Genomic DNA, 27,132 nt, shown 5'->3' with positions numbered 1-27,132 from the left:
CAAAACCTCCAAATTGAACAGATACCTATTTAATCATTAAAAAGGAAAGAAGTGTGTGTGTGGGGGCAGCAAAATCAGATTGTCTAATTTTTACAAGAAACGAATACGTACGTACAGCAGCCCAGTTTTTGCTGTGCGACATTTTCTGATTTAACACGGTATTTGTTATTAGCCTTCGCTTGCAAAAAGTGGTGCTCTTTTAGAGAGAAAAAAAAGTAAATCAAAAGGTACCCAGGTTCCTAGGGAAGGAATGAATATGTGTATGAAAATTTGGCTGCTTGCTTTCTCAGCCATGTTGGCAGGTGGAATGAAAGGCAGCGCTTCTCTAGGCAAATCTGGCCTCCCAAGGAGGAGCTGTTTATTTCCACAGTTGTGCCAGAAAGCACTTATGTTCTCTTATACATATGGTAAATATTATTTACCTAAAGAATTCTCTCAGTGAAATCTTTTCTGAGCCCACACGTTAATCTTGGCAGTTGTGTTTTGTGCCGGGTATCAGCTTGCGGTATTGGCAGGTGGAGGGAGAGGAGCTGAGCGAAGTCACTGCCGTACTGGGGGGGATTCTGCTCTCTGAACAGGTAGATCTTATGGTTTGCTTTTACCTCACCTGCTGGCTTAGCCTTCTGGGAAGGTAATTCAGGTTATAATAAACTGCAGCATGGTTCTCTCATTCTCTCTTTGGAGGCACAGTGACAATGAAAACAGAACCGTTTTTGCTAATGAGGCGTTTTTAAAAAAAAAAAAAACAGATTAGCTGTTTTTAATGCTTTTCTCTTTGCATATTTTTTCGTTACACGTGCAAAATACTTGATTGTGTTTTTAAGTTTTCCAGGAAATAAGCCTTTTTTTGACACTTACAAAAATCTAATTCCCACAATTACTCCCGCAGTGTCTGCAGAGGGTGATACCAATTTAACGTATGCAGCGGCTGCACGACGTGCCTGCCATTAATCTCACAAGGTAACAGAGAGCCGTTAAGTAGGCGACGGAAAATTTTTAATTATTATTATTTCTGCGGGTTTTATGTTTCCAAATTATTTTTTTTTTCCCTCAAGAGACGGCAGCACTTTGGTATCTGCATTGACCTCCACGATGTCAGAATGTCATTGTGCAACCGTAGCTAAGAAAAGCCTCTGAGAAAAAAAAAAAAACAAAAAACCAAAAAACAAAAACGCAACACAAAGGAGCTTTGCGTCTTCCAATAACATGAGATGTGCACGTACAGTACGCAGCATTTTGGGATTCAGGCTGTGGTAGTGAGTTGTTGCTTTCAGTTTGATTAGACAATCCTTGTTTCGCTTTCCTTGCTCTGACAGTGAGTATTGCCTGTACGCTGCTTAAGTCTTCTTAGTGCTATCTAGGTCAGTGTACTTAGGATAGCTTTTATGTCCTGTAAGTCTGACAGATAGCGTGCTTGGCAGGGATCAGCACCAAATTTTCTTTTATTTGTTGTATCTGAGGATGGCAAAATATCTTCAAACGGATCAGAACTGCATGCCACATAGCACCTACCGTTTCTGCATTGCAGATATATTTAGCTCTAACACTGCTTGTGGTTAACAGGGTGTAGCGTAGACACAGACAGCTGATCATGCAGTCAGACCCGGTGCTCGTGTGGTTTGTCAATACTGCTCAGGATTCTGATGGACTGTAAAAGACAGAAAACCGAAAGGAAAGAAAAAGAGATGTTTTATTTGTCTGAACATTAGGCTTTTAGCTCTGTTATTTTTGCTATCCTTGGCTTTTTATTTTATTATTTTAATTCAGGGACTTAAAAATTGAGAAAGCACAGCAAATGCATCCAGGATTTAATGTGTGCGACGTGAAATCTTTCTGCATCGAGAGGATGTTCCTGTAGTCGCTGCAGCGCTTCTCCAATAAGCAAGAAGACTGTTTTGTTTTCCTCGGCAGGCGACTCAGCCATTGCACAAGCAGATTTTGATAAGAGTTTGAAATGCCTACTACTGTATCACAGTAGAATTTGGAGTTTGCTAACAGTGTTAGTGACTGGAGCTCATCTTGCATCACCAGTTGATGACAATTTTCTTTGTTCCCTCCCACCCAGTTGAACCAAGACTGTGTAGCTGATACGCAATGTCACTTACAACATTAATCAGATACTGCATTTAAGGTGAGCTGTCCCTTGCCTCCTCCCTTGCCAGAGCTGTGCTGCAGTATGTATCTCACTCCTGCAAGCCTAAAATGGCAGGCAGGATTAATGTTGCTTGTGCTGTGTGCATGCTGTGTATTGAATTCATTATACTGTGCCTGGTATCTCAAATGTGAGTATGTAAATGGTCTGTGTGCCATGTCATGCAGTAGTGAAGAGTGGTTTGTGCTTCATTACAGGCTTAGATATTTGAGCATCACCTTAACAATTCTTTTTTCATTTGCAATGTGGTGAGCTGTTAGCTTGTCATCACATTCAAACTATGTTATTAGCCCTTGGAAAGGGGGGGAAAAAAAAAAAAAAAGCAAACTGTGCTTCCAGATGGTGTCACCCTTTTTCTTCTTGCGTTTACTGTAGTTTAAATAATGTATATTGTATTGTTAATTAATGTGAATATCGAATTAAAGCACTTGAAACTTACATATTTATTATGCAGGTAGGAGGCACGTCGAGTCTATTTTTAACTCTTACGCAGTCCACGTTGTGCAATGGGCTTTGGTTGTCGAGTTTATATTTTCAGCTGTGATATCAATAGGTTGATTTTCAGTAAATGTGACAAGTGGCCTTTACAGTGGTCAGCTTCAAGCTTTGAACCCTCTGAGGAGGAGGGAAAAAAAAAAAAAAAAAAAACCAACAAAAACCAGCCAACCTTGTGTTGCAGTTTCGGAAAACCTTGGATGAGGACGTGGTGTTTTTTTTTTTTCCCACTCCTGCTTTCCCTGTTGATAAACTCGGTTCTCCTGATCACGGTCTATTCAAGCTGCTTCCCATCTGAATTTTGACGACTGCTTCTAAAAAATTATCAAGAAGACCAAGAATAGAACTCATCTCCATCGCTTCACCCAAAAATGGCTGGGTGCACTGCCATGCTAACGCTGCTCTAAGTGGTGCATGCAGGTAGGTTGAGATTTGCATGTTTTACTGTTTTCTTGGTCAGTGTTGCAAGAACATGAAATGGGCTTTGGAATGTGGCTTCCAGTTTAAAAATGTACCTAACTGTTAATGAAAACAACCTGTATTAAATTGTTGGCTTTCACATATTGGCATGGCAGTTACTGGTATCTGGTTTTTTTAAACCTGTTGTGGAAGTGGAGCAATCGTGTCTGTTAAAATAATCATATGTACCAAGGGCGTGGCAACGCTTATGCAACAAAAGAATTTTTGAAAACCCTATTGATTCCATTACATTTTAGAGCTGACTATAAGCATTACTAAGCTTGAAGCTAAAATGCAGAAATAAAAACTGAGATAGATTAGAAAAATGAAAAATATTTAAATTCTGTCGTAAGCGGTTTTGTGTTTTGTGCGAAATTTAAATAAAGAATAGCATGTTTTAATGATTATTTTTTCAGTATTAGCTACAAACATAAAACTGCAGTATTTCTTTTTATTTAAGAGTAGAAGGACTTTAAAGAGAAAGATTGATATAGATGGCCCTGACAGCTTAAACTGAGTATCAGTTCACTGTGTTTTGCTTCACACAAAAAAGATTATGGAATAAAAACTAAACAGCCTTAAGTACAAAAATCTGAATTTGAGCATTAAGAGTAAAAATAATTATGAGTACTGCATTACTTACCCCAACTTTTGTAATATGTTTGTTTCAGATTAATACTGGGCCAGAACCAGTTTCCTTGGCAACCAAATCCTTTTAAAAGGTTCAATGGTAGAGATGTAGAAAGATGTTATTCCCTTTAGCAGCAATATCACAATGCAAATGGAAATGGTTGTTTCCTCTTAGTTCTAACCCAGAACTGATCTCATCTTATGTTTCCATGTGTCTATCAGTTCCTAAAGGATGCCGTGTTTATAAAGCTGTACACACAAAACCCTGTTTTATTCCTGTTCTGCAGTGCTTGTTCCCAGAAACGTACCCTGGTTTCTTTTTTTAATTTAGCCTCGTCTTGCATGTAGGTCAAGGTTTGTACTGTGTGTGTATAAAGTGATAGTTTCATTATCACAAGTATAAAAATATTACTGAAATATTTAGCAGCTGAGAAATTCAGAGAATCAGAAGTATCTTTAAACCTTCTTTCACCTTTTCTGAATTCAGCCACAGTAATGCTAATAAAGCTTTCTTTAAATACTGAAGTGCAGGACCAGAACAGTTTTTAAGCATACTGCAAAGGACTCCTGTCAGACCTTACCCAAACCTGCCGAGAATAAGCTCACCTGTGGTTCTGCGGTAATTTGCAGACCTTACAGACTTTACAAAATTCGAGTATTACAATTCTTTATTTCTATTTTTAGCTATTATTTTTTACAGTACCTGTTCAATAATATGTGTAGCACGGGTAACTGCCTGTGCAGAATCAGATGTTTCTGAATGTCTCCGGTGAGCTCGTAACGTCGTGGGATCTCCGAGTCGATCCCTTTTGTACGTGACTTGAGAAATTCTCACCACTGCAAGGAGACTTTTGCAGCAGGGAAGCCATTTTCCTTTCATGTCCTTGACTTTAAAATGACTAAGTATATTTTGTGTGCATGAGGACCCAGCACTGAAAGTGAATGCAGAGGACGCATTTAGAAGCACAGCCAATTATTAATAACACCCTTGACAGCATCAGCAATATCAAATTAATTCTCGTTTATTTCTAAATATATCAGCTCAATGCATTCCAAATGAACAGAGTGTAACTGTTCAGGAATATGACTTGTCATCTGTTGTAACAGGCAAATGCTTAACAAATGATGATAAAACCATTTGATTCGTAATTGTAAGATTAGTTTATCCGGTGCAACATTCCTCTGTTCCACCTAAAGAAGCAGAACTGAAAACGTAGCAGACAGCATCTCTCAAGTGACATATTAAAGTTTGCATTTTTTGCACTCTGATTTATCTCCAGTAGCCTGCTTCTGCTGATTATTCTCCTGCCTGAAACGTTAATGTGGAGTGCGCCATTACATGTGGCAAGAAAGCGAGTTTCTTTGTTTATTTTTGTGTGGTTATTTTTAAAGGAAATTGCTGAGCAAATGATATGTCAAAGCAGTTTATTTATTGCCGCTGATATTTATCTTTAGAAGAGATGGAGCACTTAGCAATCAACTGTTTCTATTATGTCTTTGTGTTCAAGCAGACCCACTCAAGGCATTTTTTAAAAGTAGCTCTGTTCCATGAGCACACTTCCCTGTGGTTGTTTTAAACCCATTTGCCAATTTGCTCTTTGTTAAGGGGTGCAAGTCCTCTTGTAATTAATATGACTGAACTCAAGTGCTTTCATGGGTCCGGAAAAACTCACTGGCAGCCCGTGAACAGTAATTTCTTCCAGCTAAAGGAACCGATTTCTTTATTAAGGAGGGGTCTGGCAATTAGCAAGCTGTTTGCAGTTTGACTGTCCGTGGTTCAGAGGTATTTACATCCAGCTGCTGCAGTGTCACAATGTTGTGGCCAGAGGTGCCACGAGAAACCTGTAAACTTCATCCATTTTATTCCCCTTGGCTATGGGGTCTAACCAGGGCATGGAGGAGCAGGTGCAGTTTTCCCCACCTCCAGCACAGCCTGCAGATATCACTGTTAGTGGGGCTTGTTGGTTTTTTTGGGGGTATATTTTGTTGTAGTTTATTTTATTTTCAGTTTTATTTTTCAGTTGATTATTGAGCCTCCCTTTTTATAAATGAAATTTCTTCTTTTAAACACGCAAATTCCATTTATGCCAAACAGAAAATCTGTACAAAGGATGAGTAAAAATGAAATCAAACTCAAAAACTATTCACGCAGACACTATTCTACTTTCAGTGGCATTTCTGCTTAAGGTTACTTCTGCCTCTGAAGTTCATTTTGATTTGAAACTGCAGGTCTCTCAGTGGGTTCAGATAGTATTTCTCAGACTATTAGACAGATTCTGGTGGTAAGGACCAGGTACCAATTAACCCTTTCAAGGCATCTAGTGTCTGTTGTGTTTTATCACATAAATTGCTTCATTACGTATTAAAAGGGCTTTATTATGTATAATACTGTATTTGAATTCTATTATTACCAAATTTGGGGATTCTTTATCTTTGGTAAGAACTTTTACTGTTTGATTCCTCCAGATGAGACGTTTAAGCTTCCAATCCCCATATTTTGGTCACTTATGAATATGCCTTTATTGGCAGTTGAGGTAATAATAACGGCTTAACACAATTTTCTTTCGTTCTGGCCTTTGTGACGTGAGCTACAGAACCTCTCACTCAAATTAACATGAGCTAAAATGTACTCAGCTAAACCAACAACAAAAAAATTACCTCACCTTCTTACCTTTAAAAGCCAATGTAATGGGTCCTGTATTTCCTGTACAATGTCATTTGTAAGAGTATTTGGTGTATTTGCAAATGGGAGATGGATCTCTGTGTTCTTAATTGCTGCTCTCTCGTTGCTGCTGTGTAAATGTCTATCAGCTGAGTCATAAGGCCTTATCTGTCTGGTTTTGCAATTGCCCTATGGAACAATTTAATTTGGGTTAGGATCTTCGAAACAAACCCCTGCTCTGAATAATTTTTATTCTTGATATTACATGAAAACCTTTTTAGGGTGTTTGATACATAATAACAAAATCTGGATGTTTGGCGAGGATGAATAATCATTTAAGCAGGCAGACAGGGGAAACATATTCCAGAGAAGAAGAACTGCTTAGAAATGTCACTATCACAGATACCCTGATGATATCTTCAATAAGAGAGACCAAAAGTGGTAGAATAGAAAGAGAAAAAAAGGAAACATCTCTTGAAATTATGATTTTAAACTTGAAAAGGTCCTTACATTTCTGTCTAGAACTTCCTATGAATCCTTATGTCCAGTTTGCACTACCCAGGTTAAACCCTAATAAAACAATGCAGCAGAAGTTTGGTTAATGGTACTGTTTTATTGCTGGTGCGTTCTGAGCCTCACAGATGTAGATCTGGAGTCCTACAGCACCCCAGGGAAAATTCTGATGAATTACATAACGTATGAGGAAATTAGTACTTGTCCAGTAATTCAGTATTACATTTGGATTTTTCCCTTTGCAGGCTGATACACAGTAGCCAGAGAGTTCACAAAAATCACTGAGATGATTTTGCCGAAAATACCTGTCAATACCACTTTTAAAAGGCTCTAACAGAAGAACAACCTGATTTTAGGTGGGTAAGTTTATGGGGTGACATCACATAGAATTAGAGATTAAAATATTTAACACCATAACCACTGCATTACATAATTTTTTTTCTGTTAATTGTAATTTATTGTAGCAATTTAAGAGTTGTTCTCGCTGTGGTACCGCAATGCTCTATTCTCATGTCGATATTGTCGGATTTTTCCAGCTCCCGCTGGATTTCTGTTGCCCCAGAGGTTGGACAAACAAAATCAGGCAGAACAGATCTTTGAAACAGGTTGTTAGAGCCACCAGTGATCTGTACAAACAGATTGGCAGGGAAGCAAACCTCAGCTCAGGATCCCGGTGCCGAGTGCTCGTTACAAACGTGTGCCGCCCAGGAAGGGCAGAACTCCTGGTGCCAGTGCCCATTCTGACACTGTTGTGTTGGTCAGGCTGTGCATAGTTCATGGAATCTACCTCTATATGTGACTGTAATCAGGGATGGTAAAAAACTCTCTTGACTCATGAGCTGGAAAGAGCACTCTGTGGATTCAGTGCGATAAATAACCAGCACATTTCAAAATAACGGTTCGTGTTTTGCACGGCTTTTTCAAATTTCAGCAGTCTCCTTTCTTAATCCTTGTAATGTCCAACAATAGCCTTGGTTAGCATAGATATGTCTGATATTTCTGTGCTTTAAATTTAAGATACGTATGCACTGAATGGAAGAATCAGTGAAATCCTGATTCGTTCATTAATTTTTAATGTGGCCCTTTGTATAATTTGTGTTACAGAAAGGGAGAAGTTCCATTGATTTCAGTGGCACTGTTTGCACAAATTTCTGCAGGGAACGGTTCGTTGCATCACAGTCATTCACGCTGTGGTATCTCTGAGTCGAAATAAGTAATTAAGGTTACCAGGCAGAAGGTATGATAAGGAACCAAGTTAAAAAAACAAAACAAAAAAACCCCCAAAGAACCCACAAGCCAAAAAACCTCTTTGATTCCTAGAATATCTCAAACTGTTTTCTCTATTTAAGTTTACTTTTAATGCACGATGTTGTGGGACACAGAAAATGGTAACAGATTTTCAGAGACAATAAAATGGCATTGGTAGTTTAAATTAATCAGGGAAATGCTAAAATTAGATAAAATCAGGTCACCTGCGCTTACCGAAGCACTGAGCTGCCAAACCTAAGTTGCACCTATTTCAAGTAAATTATCATGGAACACTTGCTCAGTACATTTTAGATAGAATACTGGGCCATAACCTGTTTCCTTGACAACCACATATGAATAAAAGGTACATTAGCAAAGCTGCAGATGTGTGTCAGTGAATGCTTATTAAGCAGCCCCATGCATTTACATACCATGTGCTCACAATAATGCATGCATCTTGAAAATCACCATATAAAAAGATTTCTGGGCGTGGCCCAGTGTGGATTCCCAACACTCAAAGGTTTTAACTGAATGTTTTCAATGGAAATATCTCTCGTGGGTTTTGGTTTTTTTACTATTGTGCTTTAAATTGGACTGGCGAGACCTGGATGGAATTGGCGTGGTAGGCTCGGTCTGTGAATTGAAACCTCCCTCCAGGATCCTGAACACTCTCAGCACTGCCTTCAGCAACAAAACATGGCTGGAAGTGAGGGCTGGTTTGCATTCTTTCAGAAATGCTCAGGCATTCTGAATCTGGATGTTGTGCCAGCACTCAGAAGTGATCACATTGCTGTGCAGGGTGACAAACTAAAGCCACCAAATAAGAATGAAGCTGGTGTTGCTCGCAGCACTCTTGTTCTGTGCAAAGTACCCAGGCAAAGAGATAAGACCCAACTGTTGTCTCCTACCAGTCAACAACAGGAAAAGGCAGGGGTGGAGAAAAAGCTGGGGAAGTCAAAATGACAGCTGCTCACAGACTTTTGGAATAGTATTTGGATGTAGCATTTAGGCAGCACTCACACTTTCTGTGCAAGTGTTTGTATAGTACTGTTTTGGTTTACAGTCCTGGATTAAAAAGCAGCTCAGATAAATAAGTTCAGTTCTGACAAATTTGTGTGCTGACTTCAGCAAGTTTATGTACAGGTTATTTTTGGCCTTTCTTCTTAAAGTTTTAATTTATATATGGAAGGAAAAGCAACGCTTTGGGTTATCCCAAAATTACGTATTTTTAAGAAATTAGTCTACAATCCTATTAATTAAAAAGACACGGAAAATGGGAATCTGCAAACCCTGGCTTTGAATTCAGTGTGTGTAATCTGAGAAGTTGCTTATGAGACCAGTAGCCTAATTAAATCTGCTTTGAAATCAATGAAAAGATTCCCATTTACTTTTTTTGGAGTGTGCAGTAAGAGAGAAGACTTCATACATAACAATCAGATTTAGGAAATGAAGATTATCCTGGCAATGCTCAACATTTCCATAAGTCTCAGCAGTTGAGAATCAATACCAGAATCTAGTATTAATTCCATACAGTTTGAACACCATCACACGAATCTTTTCCTGATCCTGAACCATAAACAATGTGATTATACACCATCACATGCCACAGTACCATTAAGGCTTTTGAGCGAGCAAGAGTTTGGGAAATTCTTACGGAGAGAGAGAAGTCAACTGTTGTTTGTTTGGTTTGTGGGTTTGTTTGGGTTTTTTTTAATTATTATTAATATTATTTGTTGCTCCCCATCAGAGCTGAGCTCAGAGCTGAGCAGTTCCCACTGGTGGCAGAGCAAGCAGCACGGACTTTCTTCTTGCTGCCGGTTGCTCCCTGCTTTTGCTACCTCCCTTGTCCACTGCGTGAACAAAGGCCCTGCTGCAGCCTTTGGGAAACCTGCAGGAGGGGGCAAAAGTAGGGCAGCACCAACGTGGAGTATAAGAAGAGCATCCCCAGTTATTGTGTGTCCAGTAAGCTGTTATTGTGTGTCCAGTAAGCTGTCACAATATTGGCCACACAAAGTGACGATTCAGAGCGACAGCCGTCACCTGTGCATTGCCTTTGGCTCACCAGTGTGACAGCAAAACCAAAACCATTTTGCAGTATTTTGAGGATACTGGAGAGCAATGGTGGGCAGTTAACAGCTTGAGAAACAATTCTAGTTTTTAAAATGGCTGTGTCCAGCGCTCTGGCAGAACAACTAAATGAGGTGTTTCCAGGAAAAGGGATTTAACTCTATTTTCAGTCTCGCATGATCTGCTCCATCAGCTGTAGTAAAGGGCAGGAATGGCTGCGCTGGCCTGGCCCCAGCACACCTCACCCAGAGTATCAGTGGATGCTGGCTCCTATATTCAAAGGAATTTGAATATTTCCTCTGAAAACTGGAAAATGAGGGGCTGAGTTCAACTGAGTTCAGAAGCTCAATACTTTTATTTTATCATTCTGATAACGAAATAGGCAAAAAAACCCCCACATAGTAATTGCTCTGAACGAACAAATAATAAATGTTTCACTTGCTCCTTTTGTTTAAAGCTATTCAAACATATAAATCACTCCATTTGACAGCAGTCAACAACAGAAAAATGTCTGTTGTTGTCGCTGTGTCTGTAAACACAGCTCGGTGCTCGCAATTGATCTGTGCTAGCTGAGGACTCTGATATGCCCTGCGAGTGTGGGCGGCGAGAAAATGGCTTGTCAGCAGCACAGAAAAAATGAAAGACTTACATGGAAAATAATACTAAGATTGTTCAGAGATAGCAAGATGTAAAGTCAGCTGATTCTTAGGGGCAGTACAACATGAGCTTTTGTATTTTGTGCAAAAGAAGAATTTGGGTTTATGTCAGTTATTGCTGTTGCTTCGTTTTCTTTTTTATAGACTGATGAAAAAGATGTAGTTACACCTTTAAGAAGTGCTTGTATGTGTTTTGTTCAGTATTAATGGGACTCAGATTAGGCCATGCCTACATTTTATAAAGGCAGCAGACCTTGGAGAAGGACTGGCTTTGGTGCACGTGCACAGCTCAGGGAGTTTGAGAGCCAGAGGAGTTGTGCCAGGTTTCTCTCCTCTCCACCAGACCTGGAGGAGCAGGTGGCTGCTGCAGGCACTGTAACTGTGCTCCCTCTGCCTTCCCCTCCCTCCACCTGATGCTTGAGAAAAGGAGGAGGGTTGCACAAAGGAACTCTTTCCTTGCTCATGTAACACAAAGGGGAGCTGAAGCCACTTTGGGCTGCTGGGGCTTTCCTCTGCCCCACTTGGGAGTGAAATGCTGGCCTGGCTGAGGAGCTGCATTTCCTCAGCACCACTGGCTGCTTTCACCTCAGCACTGAAAGCAAGGAAGACAGCAGTCCATCCCAGAGTTTTCCTTATGGATGGGCTCTAGGCACTGAGACAGAAACCACTCACATCCTGGCCAAACTCCTGCTGCTTAGGATGAATTTGCAAGCCTGAGTAATGCTATATATTTATTGTTTCCTGCTGTTGCTTAAGAGCTGAAACTGCTGGAGGAACACTGGAACATTTTTTTCCCAGGCAGTCTGAAATACTCTTAAGGAAAGAAATGCCACGTGCCACCAGTTGCAGAAGTGAGATTATCTGACTTCAGCAAAGCATCCAAACACCACCATTCCAGTAACCTTGGAACCGTTTGATACATTTCAAAGAAGCTCTGACAATTTTCTCTCTACCTTGCAATTTTACCATATTACAGATGATCCACTGCTAAACTACTCGGACTTCCACTTAAAAGGAGCATAATCTTTGTGTGAGGTCATGTGCAATCATTCGTATGTTTAACAGGAATCGGTACATGCACACTAGCAAGATCGCTATTTTTAAAGTATATAATTTATATTGTGGCTTACACCCTGGAATCAGGATTGCACATGCACATGAATCTCGTCTCACCTCTCACAGATATCACTGGAATCCATTCACACGGGTCTGACTGCAGCACCAGTAGCTCCATTTACTTGGAATGCAGTTGGTTTTACGTGAAACATTATAATGATAATGTAAAATCCTGCGTGAGGCCAAGACAGCCTTAGAAAAAAATTGTTATTTTGAAGAATACTTTTAATACACAAGGAAGTGAGAGGACTGTGAATTCCAGTAGCTCAAGTTATATATATATATATATATATATATATATATGGAAATTAGTTCCTACAATTACAGTACTAGTCACAGAAAAGATAATTCTTTTTTTAGTGGATAAGCTGAAGTTGCCTTAAAAAGACACCCTGTTAAAAAAAAAAAGAAGAGAAAGAAAAATAGTCAAGTTTGATCCAAATCTTTTATTTTGTTTATAGATATTAAGACTGCCAGAGCATCCAGTGGTCAAGTACAAATACATTAATGTGTCTTAAGTTGGAGGTATCAGCCACACAAATGATGGTTATGTAGCTGATTTTCAAAACAATTTAAAATAATTTTAATTAAGATTATGGGGGAATTAATAACCTAATCTTCTTCCTTAAACTTGTTTCATGTAATCAAAAAAGATGCTTGTTCAGTAATGCATTTCTTTCTTTTAAAGGATTACAACAGGTTTAATTTAATCCATTTTATCCTATTGTTACTGACAACACACTTGTCACAAATACCTCTTGTGGCACTCGTGCCAGAAATCTTCATAAATACATATTGTTATGTATATACATATCTAAAACAGTACTAAAGGAACAACAGCAAACAAGCAGGAGGCAAAGTCCAAGATTAAAAGTAACCTCCACTGTGAGTGTGAAACTTTGCTTCTCTGTCATGAAAGTTGGAATGAAAAATGCGGTTGGGAAAACTTTGGGACACGCTTTGCTTTGGCAATCAACTACTGGTCATCTCCTGACCCCGTTTGCCATGAGATTAAAAAAACATCTTTTTGGTAGCAGAGAGTCCTAAGCCAAAACCATACTCATTGCTTCAGTAGGTGAATTTATAGGTACGAATTCCAGTGATCCAGAAGAAGGAATTAGACTCCTCACAGAGATATTCAGTATCTCCAAGACAGTCTTTTAATGTGGATTGTATAAATTAGTGAAAGGAGAGGTGTGTATAGATAAGTCACTGAAATTATACCAATTTCCTGACATGAACAAATTTCTTACCGTATCTTTTAGAGAACCAGGAAAGCATCGATTAGCTCCAAGACAGAATGATGGGGGGGAAAGACCTCCCCTCCTTGTATTTTGTTATGCTGATATTAAATAGTTCCCTGAGATGATCAGCAGCACTTACCATGAAGAGGCTCTAGCAAAGCTCTGACTTCCAGGCCCATCAGGTATGACAATGACAAAATAGTTCATGCTCTGGATTTTGTTTTTGTCTAAAACGAATCAGTTCCTACTATTCAGTGCTTCTAATGCATAGGTTTAAGATTTTAAAACAGAGCTCCTGTTCAACGAAGCCGTGTACACAATAGCTTGTAAAATAAGCACAGGTTAGCTTTGGACAAAATTAGTACTTTCAAGCAATCTTTAAGACAAAACCCCAAATTGTTCATTTTTCTAATAATGTTTTTCACCTGTCTCAAAGCCCAGTTTTTCTCTAAATTCATGATTCCAAGTCCTGAGAAAACGGGGTTTGCTGAGTGTTTAAAGTGAGAGGCTGAGAGAGAAAATATCTGGGATGACTGAACCAAATGTATCGGAGCATCAGGCCAAATGAAATCAAGCTGTGGCCTCCTTTACCTACAGGAGCATTTGTTAGTGCCTATGAAGCACCAATAGTGTTGTCCTTGTTTCCTGAGGCAGTAAAAGATATGAAGAAACCCTAATTAGTGAGAATACTATTTAACATAAACTGCCTTGTGCTATTTTTCTATAGATGCTTTAAAAATATAATTAATATAATCAGATAGGGGAAAGGGTAAATGTGACTATACTGCAGTAACCAAATGTAACTTATTTCAGATTTTCTTTCAAGGAAGTGTTTCATCTCAGCTTTGTGGAGGGAAGGGGTAGGAGACAGCATTTCTGGAAATAAATAGCTCTGTGCTTTCTGTTTCTCCCTGGGAGCAGCCTTGGGAGGCCAGTGAGGCCCTGGCAGTGCCGTGTCAGGTGTCGCAGTAACTCCGAGATGGGCCCGGGGCTGCACTGATGGCGGGGCTGGGACTGGCACGGCCGCCTCTCCTCGTCCTGCTGAGCTCCCAGCCCGTGCTGCCCGAGCCCGGCGGGCAGGCCCAGCGCGGTGTTTGCGGAGCGGGGCCGGGGCCAGGGCCGGGCCCGGCGGTGCCGGCGGAGGGCGCGGGGCCCGGCCCGGCCCTGCCCGGCACTCCTCGGGCGAGCCCCGCGCCGGCATCGCCACAGCAAAATGGCGGCCGCGCCGTCCGCCCGCCGCCCGCCCGGCACCGCGGCCCCGGGCCCGGCCCGCCGCCCGCCCGCGGGGAGCCCGCGGACACGGCGCTGATGGCCCGCTGCCCCGGGGCCCGGGAGCGGCTCTGTGCGCGGGCGGAGCGCGGCGCCGGCAGGCACCGAGCGGCGGCAGGTCAGTACGCGGCTGCCGCGGGAGGGGCGGCGCGGGCTCAGCGCTCCGCCATCAGCGGGGCCCGCGCGGGCCGCGCCGCTCTCAGGGGCACGGACACAGCGGGGCCGCCGCGCCGGCAGCCCGAGCCTGGCGCGGCCGCCGCGGGGTCAGGAGGCGATGGAGCGGCCGCGTCCCTGCGGCTCCAGAGAGGCTACTCCGCACCGCGCTGCCCGCCAGGTGCCGCGGCCGGCACGGCGCGGGGGCAGCGCCTCCCCGCGGGCACCGCCGGCACCGCCCGCGCCCCCGGCCCCGGCCCCGGCCCCGGCACGGGCCCGGCAGGCAGGGCGGGACCCCCGCGGAGCGGGCCCAGGGAGGGCTGGGGCTCTGGGCCCGGGCAGTGACAGCGCACAGACCCCGCTCGCTCTGGCGGTCCGAGCCAGGCGCTGCCCAGGCCCTGCACGTTGTTTCCGTGCGGTGGGAAAAGTTCGTGGGAAACGTTAAAGGAGGGAGCGAGAGAACGAGGTGAGGATGGCAATAGTGGGAAGGAGTCTCAGCTCTGAGCGTAGGGCTCGTCGCGTGGCTTCAGGGGGCTGTTAACCCTGACATCCCATTCTTAGGCTAAATTCCAGCCCCCCCCTCCGCCCAGCTGATAAGAGGAAAGCGCCAGGCTGAAAAAAAAAAAAAAAATTTCAAGTCTATAATGCTTATGAGGCTTTAACAAACAGAGCAGGTAAGTAAGTGTTCGATGGTAACAGGGAAGGACGTGAGCAGCGAGAGTCTAAAAGAGTAAAGCTCTAAATGCACTTGTAGAAATGAGGTGTTAGCTCCGTGAGTGGAGTGCAGTCCTGCGAGCTGTTGAACGGCGCTGGACGTCATTAACATCCTCAGGCATCATTAATAACATCCTCGGACATCATTAACGCGGCCCTGCGCGCCTGGGGTTGTGAGGAGGCTGCGGGGACCCTGACGGGGCAGCCGTACTGCCCAAGGGGGCTGGTGAAGTGATCCCATAAAAAGCTGGGCAGTCATCCTGCAGGATTCCGGGTGAGCAGGGATCAGAGCTGGGGGATACGGGGGGGTGTTTGTGTTTATATTGGGTTTTTTTGTCCATTGGTGATGCGTACCCCCATTTCTGCTCTGGAAGAAAATGGCATCCTTTAGGAGAGTCAGGTACAGGGGAACGTCCCTTCCGAGCTGGGGAAGCAGCCTGCAAACAGAGACCCTTCAGAGTAGGATAACAGTGGGGGGAGGCTGAACATGAGGAAATTAGGGAGTGAACCTATTTCCACAGTGCCATGTTGGTAAGTAGCAGAAAATACTGGCATCTTTAAAATCCCAGTAGAAATCTAAGGAATGAGAAAACAGTTCATCAGTTATCTGGCTGGGTTTTATTTTGACTGGGTACTAGCAACTGCCCTTAATGTTTTGGTGTTTTTTTAGCTATGCCACTAGCCTGTGTTTCAAATTTAGCTGACTGAAGTGGAATAAAAGAATCTCTTGTCGTATGTAATGGGGGACACTGCCTGGTAGCGGATTTCAAAAGTTTAGCAGAAGTTAAAAGAATATCCCTAGATTGCAACACTTCTCTTTAGTAGTAAAGAAATATATTTGGTACTTATTGGCCAGTAAAACTTGTTGTGATCCCTTTGTTGATTTCGAAGTAATATTAGTATAAAAATTAACAGTAGCTTCTTGTTTCAGCATTGCTCATGTAGAGCTGGCTGATTTAGTATTTATAATTAGCAGTGCCATCTGTGAGGCCTAAGCAGTCAAACTGGTGTTTGGATGCATCAATCTCTGATCTTGCCATTAACTTTTAATATTACTTTTTCCACTTATTGTCCTGCAGTGATATTCTGTTGATGTCAGAAAAGGTACCATTGTAATTTAATCAGCCTGCTGACCATTACACTTACGTTTTAGATGAATATTTAAATCTTATTTCTCAAAGTAATTCAACAACTCATAATGGCAGATTAAATATGTTACTGTTTTTGCAGAAAATCTGCAAATAGAACCCGTAACTCCCAAGCAAAAATTCTGCTGTTCATAACCTAAACTTATCTATAGCTGTACCAAAGACCATTAGGTTATACTACAGAGGCACTGTTAAGATTCCTCAGAAATTATTTATATCTGGATTAAGAGTAAAAAATGTCAAAATAACAAACATATTTGTGTCAAAAAAGGATGGCTCAGTTGGCTGACGAGTTTTGATGCCCTTCACTAGGTCAAGTGGTATTTACATACATTTTGGGCAACATTTAGAGATAACACTACAATTCCTTCAATAATTCTACAATGAAAATCATACAGGAGAACAGTTATGTTCCAAATTGACTTTCCTGTGTTTTAATCAAAAATATTTAATACACCTGCAAAGTTTGATCTCTGTGGAGTTTGGTCTTGGTAGGGCTCCCTTGGAAACCAAAGAGCAGCTTTTCATTTTACAGAATGAACTGCAAATGGAACGTAAAACATTCCAAAAATATTCCAGTTATGTGTGTGCTAGGTAGGGTATTCTGATTCTGATGGCATTTCAGACACTTGTATTTTCTGCAAATACAAGAAGCAAGACAGGTAAAATAGAAGCCAGTAAAGAATCATTACAGACAGGAATAAATGGGCTATGTGGGGAATGCGGAGGTGGAGATGGAGAAGCAAAAAGTATTGGCTCTGAAAACCAATTTTCTCTGGATTTTTTTTTTTTAATAGCTTTCCAGGGAGAGAGATAGCATATGGTTTAGCACACAGAAAAAAAAAAAAAAGAAAAGAAAGAAAAAAATGAAGTTACCAAATAGCAAATGATATTTTTTACCATGTTGACACAAGGAGTCTAGTTTGGTATTTTATTGAGCAGACCAAAATATCCAGGACTACAAAAACTGTCAATCTATATGCATGCAATTTAGGAATTTAAAATACTCATGTTTGTCCTTAGGAGGATAAATTTTTAAATAACAAGCTGAATAATAAGACTTGCACTAAACCCACTCGTGTTTGGATGCCTCTCATAGCAGTAGCAGGCTGAGACACTTAGCAAACAGTCTGTCAGATGATGTGTCTTTGAACTCCAACCAGCTGTCTCCAATAAAGAAACAGAAAAAAACCAGGCAAGTTCCTGTGGGGCAGTTCACTGGGAGGTAGAGTTGACATCATTTATTTCTTATACTCAGGAAATAACCCTATCAGGAGCTCCTGTTGTGAGATGTTTTTGATGTCTGACAGTTGGTTTCTGATACCACATCACATGAGCCAGTCAGATGCAATCTCAGACATTGTCAATGAGAAAAAAGAATCAATTATGGGATAGTGGCTGCTTGCTGGAAGGAAAGGGTTTTTGTCAGTGTGCTTTCTGTAGAAGACTCGATATGCCAGAAATATCTGCAATTATATCTGGGATTTTAGATGCTGAACCAAAGCAGATAACCCTGTCTAAGCATTGTGAATTCCAGGCTATCATGCCAAATGAGTAAATATCTCTTATTTTAAGCAAAATAAGTGTCATAAACAAACCCATCACCAGTTATGATTTTAAGTTGACACAAAACAATGCATCTATATTTACAGCTACTGTGAGTGTCCAGACAATCCAAATAGTATTCATATCCACTTCTATCGCTGTTACACTGATGAATTCATTTCTTGACATCTGTAAGGATTTCTTGGCATATGTAAAGATTAGAGGTACTTTTGTGAATCACAGTTTTGTTTGTTCTGAATTCTCTGCCTTGAAAATTGTACTGTTTTGGGAGCTCTGACCATCTGCATAGACAACACCTTCCTGACAGAAACGAGGTAATTCCTAACTTAGACCTCCAGTGTTGTATTATTCTAACTTGTCTTACAAAATACCTGCAGGTGGTAATTTACTTGAAGGTGCATTTTGATTCCACAGTTTGAAAGAAAAGGATCTTTAATGGTTGTGATTTTTTTACTGTAGTGATTGATAAGTGCCAGTAGAAGAACTGTTTCTTCATGACCTGAAGTCAGAAATGGGCAGCAGTAATTGAAAACACAACACGGAGATGGGGAAGAAAGGAACAAACCTCATTATCTGATACAGATCTGAATTTGAACAAAACAGAAGAATCATCTGGTTAAGATAGAGATTTTAAACAGATTAAAAATTCAGTTGTCAAAATTAAAATTCAGTTATCCAATTAATCCATTTTTCCCAGTCTATTTTTCATTTTTATTTTGCATATTTTTTCTCAATGGAATAAACCAGTATATTCATACAGTAACAGCCTGGCTAATAACATTTTTTTGGTAATCATTAAATCTCATTGTTATATATTGGCAGTAATTTAGTGGTATTTACTATTGCAATTAAATCTTATTATTTGTTAGAAATTAAGAGTACACTATGAAATTATAAAGTGTGAGCACTAAATCTAAACTATAACTGAAGAAAAAATTGTTATTCTCTCTTGCTTTACTCTCAAATTTTTTCCTCTGCCTCCTGCTGGGGAGCCACCAGTGCTCCTGCCTCCTTCATCTGCACACACCTTTCCTGCAGTGATGCTGGCACCAGTGAACGTGAGATGACTTAAACCTGAAACAGTACGACAAGGTTTACTCATGCTTAAAATTTAAAAGCTAATAAATTAAAAAAAATTACATAAAACTGTAACTTTACTCTGTAACTGAAAAAATGCCTTCTAAATATATTTTTTTTTTCTTGTAGATGACAGTCATGTCCCATTCAAAGGATCTCAAGGACGACTTCCACAGTGACACTGTCCTTTCCATTTTAAACGAGCAGCGCATCCGGGGCATTCTCTGTGATGTCACCATCATTGTGGAGGATACCAAATTTAAAGCCCACAGTAATGTGCTGGCAGCTTCAAGCCTTTACTTCAAAAACATTTTTTGGAGCCGTACTATCTGTATTTCAGGGCACGTGCTGGAGTTGGATGATCTCAAAGCTGAAGTGTTCACAGAAATACTGAATTACATCTACAGTTCCACCGTAGTTGTTAAGAGGCAGGAGACTGTAACGGACCTTGCAGCTGCAGGGAAAAAGCTGGGGATATCATTTCTGGAAGACCTTACAGATGTAAATTTTTCAAGCTCCCCCTGCCCCTACGCATACTGTGTTAACGAGAAAGGGAACGTCAAAGAGGAGAAGCACGAGAAGAGACACGAAGACTCCGCTGTGACCAATGGGCCACGAATTACAAACGCATTCTCAATTTTTGAGACAGAGAACAGTTTGTTTTCTCCGCTTGATTTGAGGGCCAGCTTTAAAAAGGTGTCTGACACCATCCAAGCTCCCAACATCAGCCTGGACAGGAGCGATGTCTGCAAAGATGCTGAGCCAGCCAGCACCTTGGCTGAACACTCCTATGCAGTTTCTTCTGGGGGAGGAGACACTTCCCAGGGAGCCCCGTTTGTGGAGCAGGACAGCAGCCCTTCGTACCAGGGGGGTGAGGAGCGCTATGAGAATCACCAGCCCACCCCAGTCATTCAGCAGGGAAAACAAGCAGGTGGTGCTTCCAAGCCAGCCTTCAAGCCCCAGGGTACGGCTTTGGCTGTGGCAAAAGCACCAGCCTGTACAGTGACTACTGCAGAAGCCCAGCACGAAGCAGTTACTGATCAGACAATTACTGCCTTTCCAAAACCTCAGAATAAAGCAGGAGATTTCCATTTATCCAGAGAAGAGGAAAACAGTTCTGCTAACGTTTCTGCATCTGAGACGACTGTCGTTCCACCTGTTTACAGTTGTACCTGTTGTGCAAAATCATTCAATGACAGGGCGTCGCTCACTGCTCACCTCCAGCTCCACTCAGAGCATCAGGAAACTTTCATATGCAAATACTGCAGCAAAGAGTTTGCAAGTCGGAATATTCTGGAAAGTCATGAACAAGTCTGCATGAGATCAAGCAGCTTGCCGGTTCACAATGGAAAAGAACAAAACTTTGCGGATAACTACGCTGCTGCAGAGGGAAGGAATGGAAGCTCCTATGCAAACACAGAGCCTCTGCTGTCTGAAAGCAGCGTGGCTGAGCGTTCTAATGCAAACTGCGCCTTGCCCGAGACAGATCATCTGGTGAAAGTGGTGGATGGGCAGATATTGTACACCTGTGTGGTTTGCAAGCGCAGCTACGTCACGCTGTCCAGCCTCCGCCGACACGCCAACGTGCACTCGTGGAGGAGGACGTACCCGTGCCACTACTGCAACAAAGTGTTCGCGCTGGCCGAGTACCGCACCAGGCACGAGATCTGGCACACCGGGGAGAGGCGCTACCAGTGCATCTTCTGTCTGGAGACCTTCATGACTTACTACATACTGAAAAATCACCAGAAGTCCTTCCACGCCATTGACCATCGTCTCTCGGTGAATAAAAAGACGGCCAACGGAGGTTTAAAGCCCAGCATGTACCCGTACAAACTGTACAGGCTCCTGCCCATGAAATGCAGGCGAATGCCTTACAAGTCCTACCGAAATTCTTCCTATGAAAATGTCCAAACAACTGCCCAGGCCAACGAAACTACTGCTGCTAACTGCTTCATTCCCACTTCTCTGAGCTCTGAGCTACCACCGCTGAATTTTCAGCATAGTATAATAGCAAACAGCAGAACTCTGGCCTTGGATACACCTTCACGTAATGATGCAGCACCTTCCACCAATACTCAGAATTCTTCCTCTTGGGGAGTGGGTGTCTTGAATTCTGACCTGCAGAGGGACTTTTTCACGGCTGAGAAAAGAGTTTCCACTGCTACGAGTGACTCTGGTTCTCAGGAGTGCGATTCCTCGGTCGTGTCTTTAACCAATGTGAATGAAAACTCAACCTCTGTCATCAGTTACAGCAGCTCTGCACCCTCTGTTATAATGCACAGTAGCAGAGTTTCATCAGTGATCATGCACAGTAAAACAGTCACTTCCATAGAAAGCAGTAAGACCGAATCTCCGAGTAATCTACCCAGTCAGTCCGTAAGCGATGACAGTAAGTATGGGCCAGAGAGTTACGGGAAGTGCATTCCAAAATCAAAAACTATTAAGGATAAAAAGAAAACACTGCTGTACAACAGAGCAGAAGCAGCGGAGGATACGCAGCACGTCACAGGATCTGGAGGTTCATCAAGCAAAACAACGAATGCTGTCCAAGAATCGAGTAAAACTGAAACGTACATTGCAAAGCCTGCCTTGCCCGGAACGTCTGCCGACAGCAACGTCGCACCCCTGTGTCAAATAACTGTAAAAATTGGCAATGAAGCTATTGTAAAAAGACACATTTTAGGATCCAAGCTGTTTTGTAAAAGGGGCCGAAAATCTAAACACGAGCCCAAGCAGGACAATCTGACTGAGGAACCAGAAATGGAGGCGAAAGAAAAGAGCCCGTCTAGACTGTATAGCTCGGAATGCCTGGAGCTGACAGAAATGTGTGATGATGTAAGCGACCAGGACTCCAGCGATAAACCCTGGAGACCCTACTATAATTACAAACCAAAAAAGAAATCCAAACAGCTAAGGAAAATGAAAAAGACCAAATGGAGGAAAAAGCACGGCAGCAAGAGCACCGTTATGGAAAGCCACAACACAGGCAGTCGAGAGTATGCACTCAGGAACGCTCCTGAGGAAAAGGCCACCAGCCAGGAAGACAACACAGAAATGCCCAATCTTCACTGTGAGCTCTGTGAAAGAGACCCATCTTCCACAGCAGAAGGTCAAGAGCACGTGCACTGGCACGTAGCTACTTCGAAGCCTTACATTTGTGAGTTATGCCAAAAACAGTTTCAAAGTCCATCCACTTTAAAAATGCATATGAGGTGTCACACTGGGGAGAAGCCCTACACTTGCAAAACCTGTGGTAAATGCTTCTCAGTTCCTGGAAATCTACAGAAACACGAACGCATTCACCTGGGTGTCAAAGATTTTGTCTGCCAATACTGTAACAAGGCGTTCACTTTAAATGAAACGCTCAAAATACACGAAAGAATTCACACTGGAGAAAAACGCTACCACTGCCAGTTCTGCTTCCAGAGCTTCTTGTACCTCTCTACCAAAAGGAACCACGAGCAGAGGCACGTCCGTGAGCACAACGGAAAAGGATACGCTTGCTTCCAGTGCCCCAAAATCTGCAAGACAGCAGCTGCTCTGGGAATGCACCAGAAGAAACATCTGTTCAAAAACCCAGGTCCACAAGATAGAAAAGAACAGTTTTGCAGTGAAAGCACTAAACTTTTGGAAAACCCACGTTTCCTCGGCTCAGAAGGAAGCGAAGTGAAAAATGCACAAAATGTAAGGCCAGAAGTTATACTCTGAGTGACAGCTGTGCAAAAGAGAATCAAAACCCAAAACTATATGTTGGAGAGGATAGAGATGCATTAAATGGGGAAAGTCTCCGCTCAGATTAGTATAATTTACTAAGATCAAGTTTCTTCATGTAAACGTTTGTCAGTATTTGCAAAAGAATGGAAAAATGACAGAAAAACTAATATTTGCAATAATACAAATTTAATGTGAAATACCCAAATTACTTTTGCCACAACAGACTCTTGGATAGAGAGAGAGAAAGGAAAAAAAAAAAAAAGACCAACCAAAACCCTTCTACTTAACATTACAGGTAACTGGTCACTGAACTATGTCACAGTGCTGGTTTTGAGTCAGAATCATTCTAGGCAAAAGAAATAAGTAGGTTCATGGTGTATTCTGTAGAAGGATTTTTTTGCTGCAGAAACTATATATTGCATTTTTTAAAAACAAAAAGTAATGTGTTTATAAAGGACATAACTGTAATCTAGTGTATTCTACAGTGAAGGTGGGAAGTGTTTCATGGGCTCGGGTGTACCGAAGTACAGCCGAGTTCTGCCGTGCTTTTCTGTAACTCAGCATTTACAAACCATAGTCAGGAGTTTAAACTGCTCTTTTCCTTTCCATATTCAGTTTTGTAGTTACCATAATAACTGTTAGGTCTGAGTGCTTGTGTGGAAAGTATTCCAGATTTATGATATCTCTGAGGCATTTAATAAGGATTCAGTAGAACTCATCATAGCCAGTCTTCCAAACTGCATAAATCCCCATGTCAGTGGCCTGGTGAGCTGTTCAGCTGCATCGGTCTTAGGAAAATTGTTGTCCTGAGACAGCCTAGCTTAAAGAAATCCTGTATAGAAATGTCCACCTCCTGGTGGGTCTGCAACTCCTGTCTTTTAGAAATGTCTTTCTTCTCAGCAGAAGAGGAGATGCAGACAGAGTTTTTCTTCCTCATCCTGGAATAATGCCTGGACACAAACAACAGAGCAACTCCCCACAAATACTTTGATTTGGAGAGGAGTAGGTAAATAAGATTCTTGCTTTCATACATATCCCTGAGGCAGTCCTTGTGTATAAACAGGGATGAGGGGCAGTTTGTGGGGTTCCCTGTCATCTCCATGCCTTAAATGCAACTTTCAACCTTCAGCTGTCCCTGCTCAGTGATCCCAGGCAGGCTCACCGCAGTGTCCCAGGGCAGGGAGGTGCTGGGAAGGGGCTGCTGGAGGGAGGAGCATTGGCCTTCCTGCCTCCCCCATCTGCCACACCGGAGCTCCTGGAGAGCCTCACAGCTCACCAAGAGCTGGCAGAATGGGCTTTGGAAAAACACCCCCAAAATACTCCAATTAACACTGTTTTGTGGAAATGTGATAAACTTTACCTGAGGTGTTCAAAAGAAGTCAGAGCAGGTGTTTGTCTGCGAGTTGCATTTTATAGGATAGGGCTCTGTTTTACTGTATCTGCATTTCCAGTACGTTTATCCCTGTGAAGTGTTACAAAATTAAGCCAGGACAAGGGTTAGTGATCCTCAGCTTCATTCTGTGTGATGGTTCACAGTTTGTTACTTAACTTCGTCTTCTTGAATATTTTAAGAGAAATTATAGCTTGGGTACAATAAAATTACAATTGAAATGATAATACAGTATTGACTGAAGTAATAATATAGTCCACTTACTTATTCTATCACTGGTGAATGCTATGAACCCCTGGAGAAATTTTGGCTTCATGGCAGCTTTGGTTCCATTTAAACAAGGATAACAGAATAATAAACCACAGGAAAGTATAACGATGCTTCAAAGGAAGTACACAAAGATATCTTCTGAGTGGACTCGTATGGTGATAAATATAGACCAAAGCAAATAAGGTAGAATATTTATAAATACAAAGATAATTTTACAAATATTTTATATAACTGTATAGTTCATGAGAAAAATATTGTTAGCTTGTGTTAGGTTTGGGGGGGGTTTGTATATTTTGATAAAAACACAACGACTTTGTAACTCTGTATATTCTCTACAGTTTATAGCAAAGCAGTTTTAAGACGGCAATGTCATGTTTATAGTTCAATTGTGGCACTTTTACTACAAGTAACACGTTGCAGTAATTAATTGAGTATTAATGACCAAATTAGAATTAAAGTACGTGTAAGAGAAGGTAAATACTATACGTTGTCAAAGACTGTAATTTGCTACATAATCACATCTGTATTTTTGTTTAGAAGAAAATATTAAATGCAGATGTTAAGGATTGATAAAGAGTCTAATTTTATTTTTAGAAAGAGTGATTATAACTCTGTTTTTGCTTAATTAAAACAACATATTCCTATTTTCCTGTAAGTCTCTCCATTTTTTAAATTCTTTTAATACCTATATAATCTATAAGATCCACAGATACGCATCTTTAATAGTTATTTCTTTAGAAGGTTAAGCAACACAGTCCCCAAGCATCCCTTCATTAAGGCCAAAGCAGCAAATTGAGATCATGCCAGAGCTCAAGGGAAGTGATGGAATCTCCTGGCACCCTTTAGGATGAACACAGAGCTCAGCAGAGCACAGTCCACCTGCTCAGTGTCCCAGAGGACTTGGCAGACAGGTGAGCTGTGTTTAACACTTTCCAGCATCTTCAGTGTGTTCGTGAGGACCTGAAACTTGAACAATTATTTCAGTTCTTCTCTAGTAACCTTTGTAGTCTGGATTGTGCATTTTACACGCTGTACGTCAGATTTTTTTGGAACTGCCGTGAAGAAACGTAGTTCAAAATGCAAATATCGAGTTGCATATGAAAATACAAAGTTACATACAAAATAAAAGATTATGCATATTCAAAGTACTTCCCCCTTCAGCTAGGTGTCACTCGTCTGTAACCTGCAGTAAACATTCAATCTAAGCTGAATTATGCAGGTCATTTTGGGATGGTTCTCAGGAGAGATGTGTAACCAAAAAAAAAAAAAAACCCGGAAGCATGCCACTTGTAACAAATACTTTTTTTTTTTTAATTAGCATTTCAAATGCTAATTAAAAAGGCAGGTGGATCATCCCAAAGTTTTTGCATCTAAACAAAATGTTAGTCAGCCCTCAGTTATGACTTACCCAAAATCAGAACAAATGCACTCATTCTGCTGTCTTGCGTGAAGTGAGATAGTGTGAGCTAAACTCCAGCCACTACATGTCATCATCATCACTATTACTTGTTCTAAACTTCCTTAATATAGCAGTTAGCACTGACAGTTCAACACCTTAGCTGTCAGGTTATCTCACAAGAGCAAAGATCCATCCTCACTGTTAAATGAAGAAATCCTTCCCCTGAGTCTGCAAAGGCAGCACACCAGTGTTTGTTTTAACCATAGCTGCACAGACCTGCCTGTCATACAGGTGCTCCTAAAATGTAGCTTTTAGAGAGGTCAAAAATGAACGTTATGCAATTGGAACATTATTCTCAATATAGTCTGTAAGATTAAAACAAGGCTTTTTTAAAATGAAAGGGAGTGTCAGGAATCAGGCAGTGGCAAAGCTCGGTAATGTCGATAGGCCTGTGCTTCAAAGAAAGCTGATATTAAGTTAACGCGTTAAACCCCACCTGTAGTCATAACTTTTGAGAGGGTATGGAGGCAGTAGAGTCCCACAATCTAACTTTGAAAACGAGGCAACACACAGTTCAAGCACACATGTCCATTCTCAGAGTGCTGCCCTGCTCCTTTCTCAGATCAAAGCTCTGACTCTGCCCGGGTTAGCCTCAGTTCACCAGCCAGGCAGGGCAGCCAGCCTAGACAGCCAACTGTGGATAATCAGCTCCTCAATTTGTACTGTAGAGGAACCTCTCATTTCCAACAGGTTAAAATTCAGCTTATGCAAACCCATGTCTTTGTTCAGGTTTAGGTTTTGCATGCACACAAACACGGCTCTGAGTGGTTTGATGAAGCAGTTCATTCCCCACCACTCCCTGCCCGCCACCTTCAAACATACCTGTCCTCCCCCAACCACCGTGTGGAGTGAGGGGACGAGGAAGGGACGTCACCCCTGCTGAGGGAGCAGCAGGTGAGAAGCTGGACACGGGAAAAGCCACCAAGAAATGAGGTGCAGCAGTGCCTGTCAGATTATGTGGCTCAGTGCTGTTACCATGGTAGTATCAGCAAGATCTGTGCAGGAGAAATGAAAAGTGGCCAGAGCAGCGCAGCAGGGGACTTCAGTGAAGAGATGTATGACAGATGGGGGCCTGCAAGCTTCCCTTTAACAGAAGGACAGACTTTTAGGTGCAAAGTGAAGAATCC

At 41.8% G+C, this 27,132-nt stretch overlaps 1 protein-coding gene across 11 annotated transcripts; it reads left to right on the top strand.

Moving 5' to 3' along the window:
- The first annotated feature begins 1,629 nt into the window (after positions 1–1,629).
- ZBTB38 (zinc finger and BTB domain containing 38) lies at positions 1,630–25,190 on the top strand. 11 transcript variants are annotated; one of them, XM_050307985.1, is made up of 5 exons: positions 1,630–2,131; positions 2,931–3,067; positions 7,157–7,267; positions 13,264–13,424; positions 19,299–25,190. In XM_050307985.1, exon 5 carries the CDS (start codon positions 19,299–19,301, stop codon positions 22,878–22,880), a length of 3,582 nt encoding a protein of 1,193 aa, XP_050163942.1. In that variant the 5' UTR covers positions 1,630–2,131; positions 2,931–3,067; positions 7,157–7,267; positions 13,264–13,424; the 3' UTR covers positions 22,881–25,190. The 11 variants fall into 11 exon arrangements, with proteins under 11 accessions (XP_050163942.1, XP_050163945.1, XP_050163940.1 ...); XM_050307988.1 differs by lacking the exon at positions 2,931–3,067; XM_050307983.1 differs by lacking the exon at positions 13,264–13,424.
- Positions 25,191–27,132: the final 1,942 nt, after the last annotated feature.

The sequence above is a fragment of the Myiozetetes cayanensis genome, unplaced genomic scaffold (assembly GCF_022539395.1).
Source record: "Myiozetetes cayanensis isolate MyiCay16 unplaced genomic scaffold, myiCay2020 scf13, whole genome shotgun sequence".
Taxonomy (NCBI): Eukaryota; Metazoa; Chordata; class Aves; order Passeriformes; family Tyrannidae; genus Myiozetetes; species Myiozetetes cayanensis.
The sequence above is the reverse complement of the archived record's forward strand: the minus strand, read 5'-3'. Positions and strand labels throughout refer to the sequence as shown.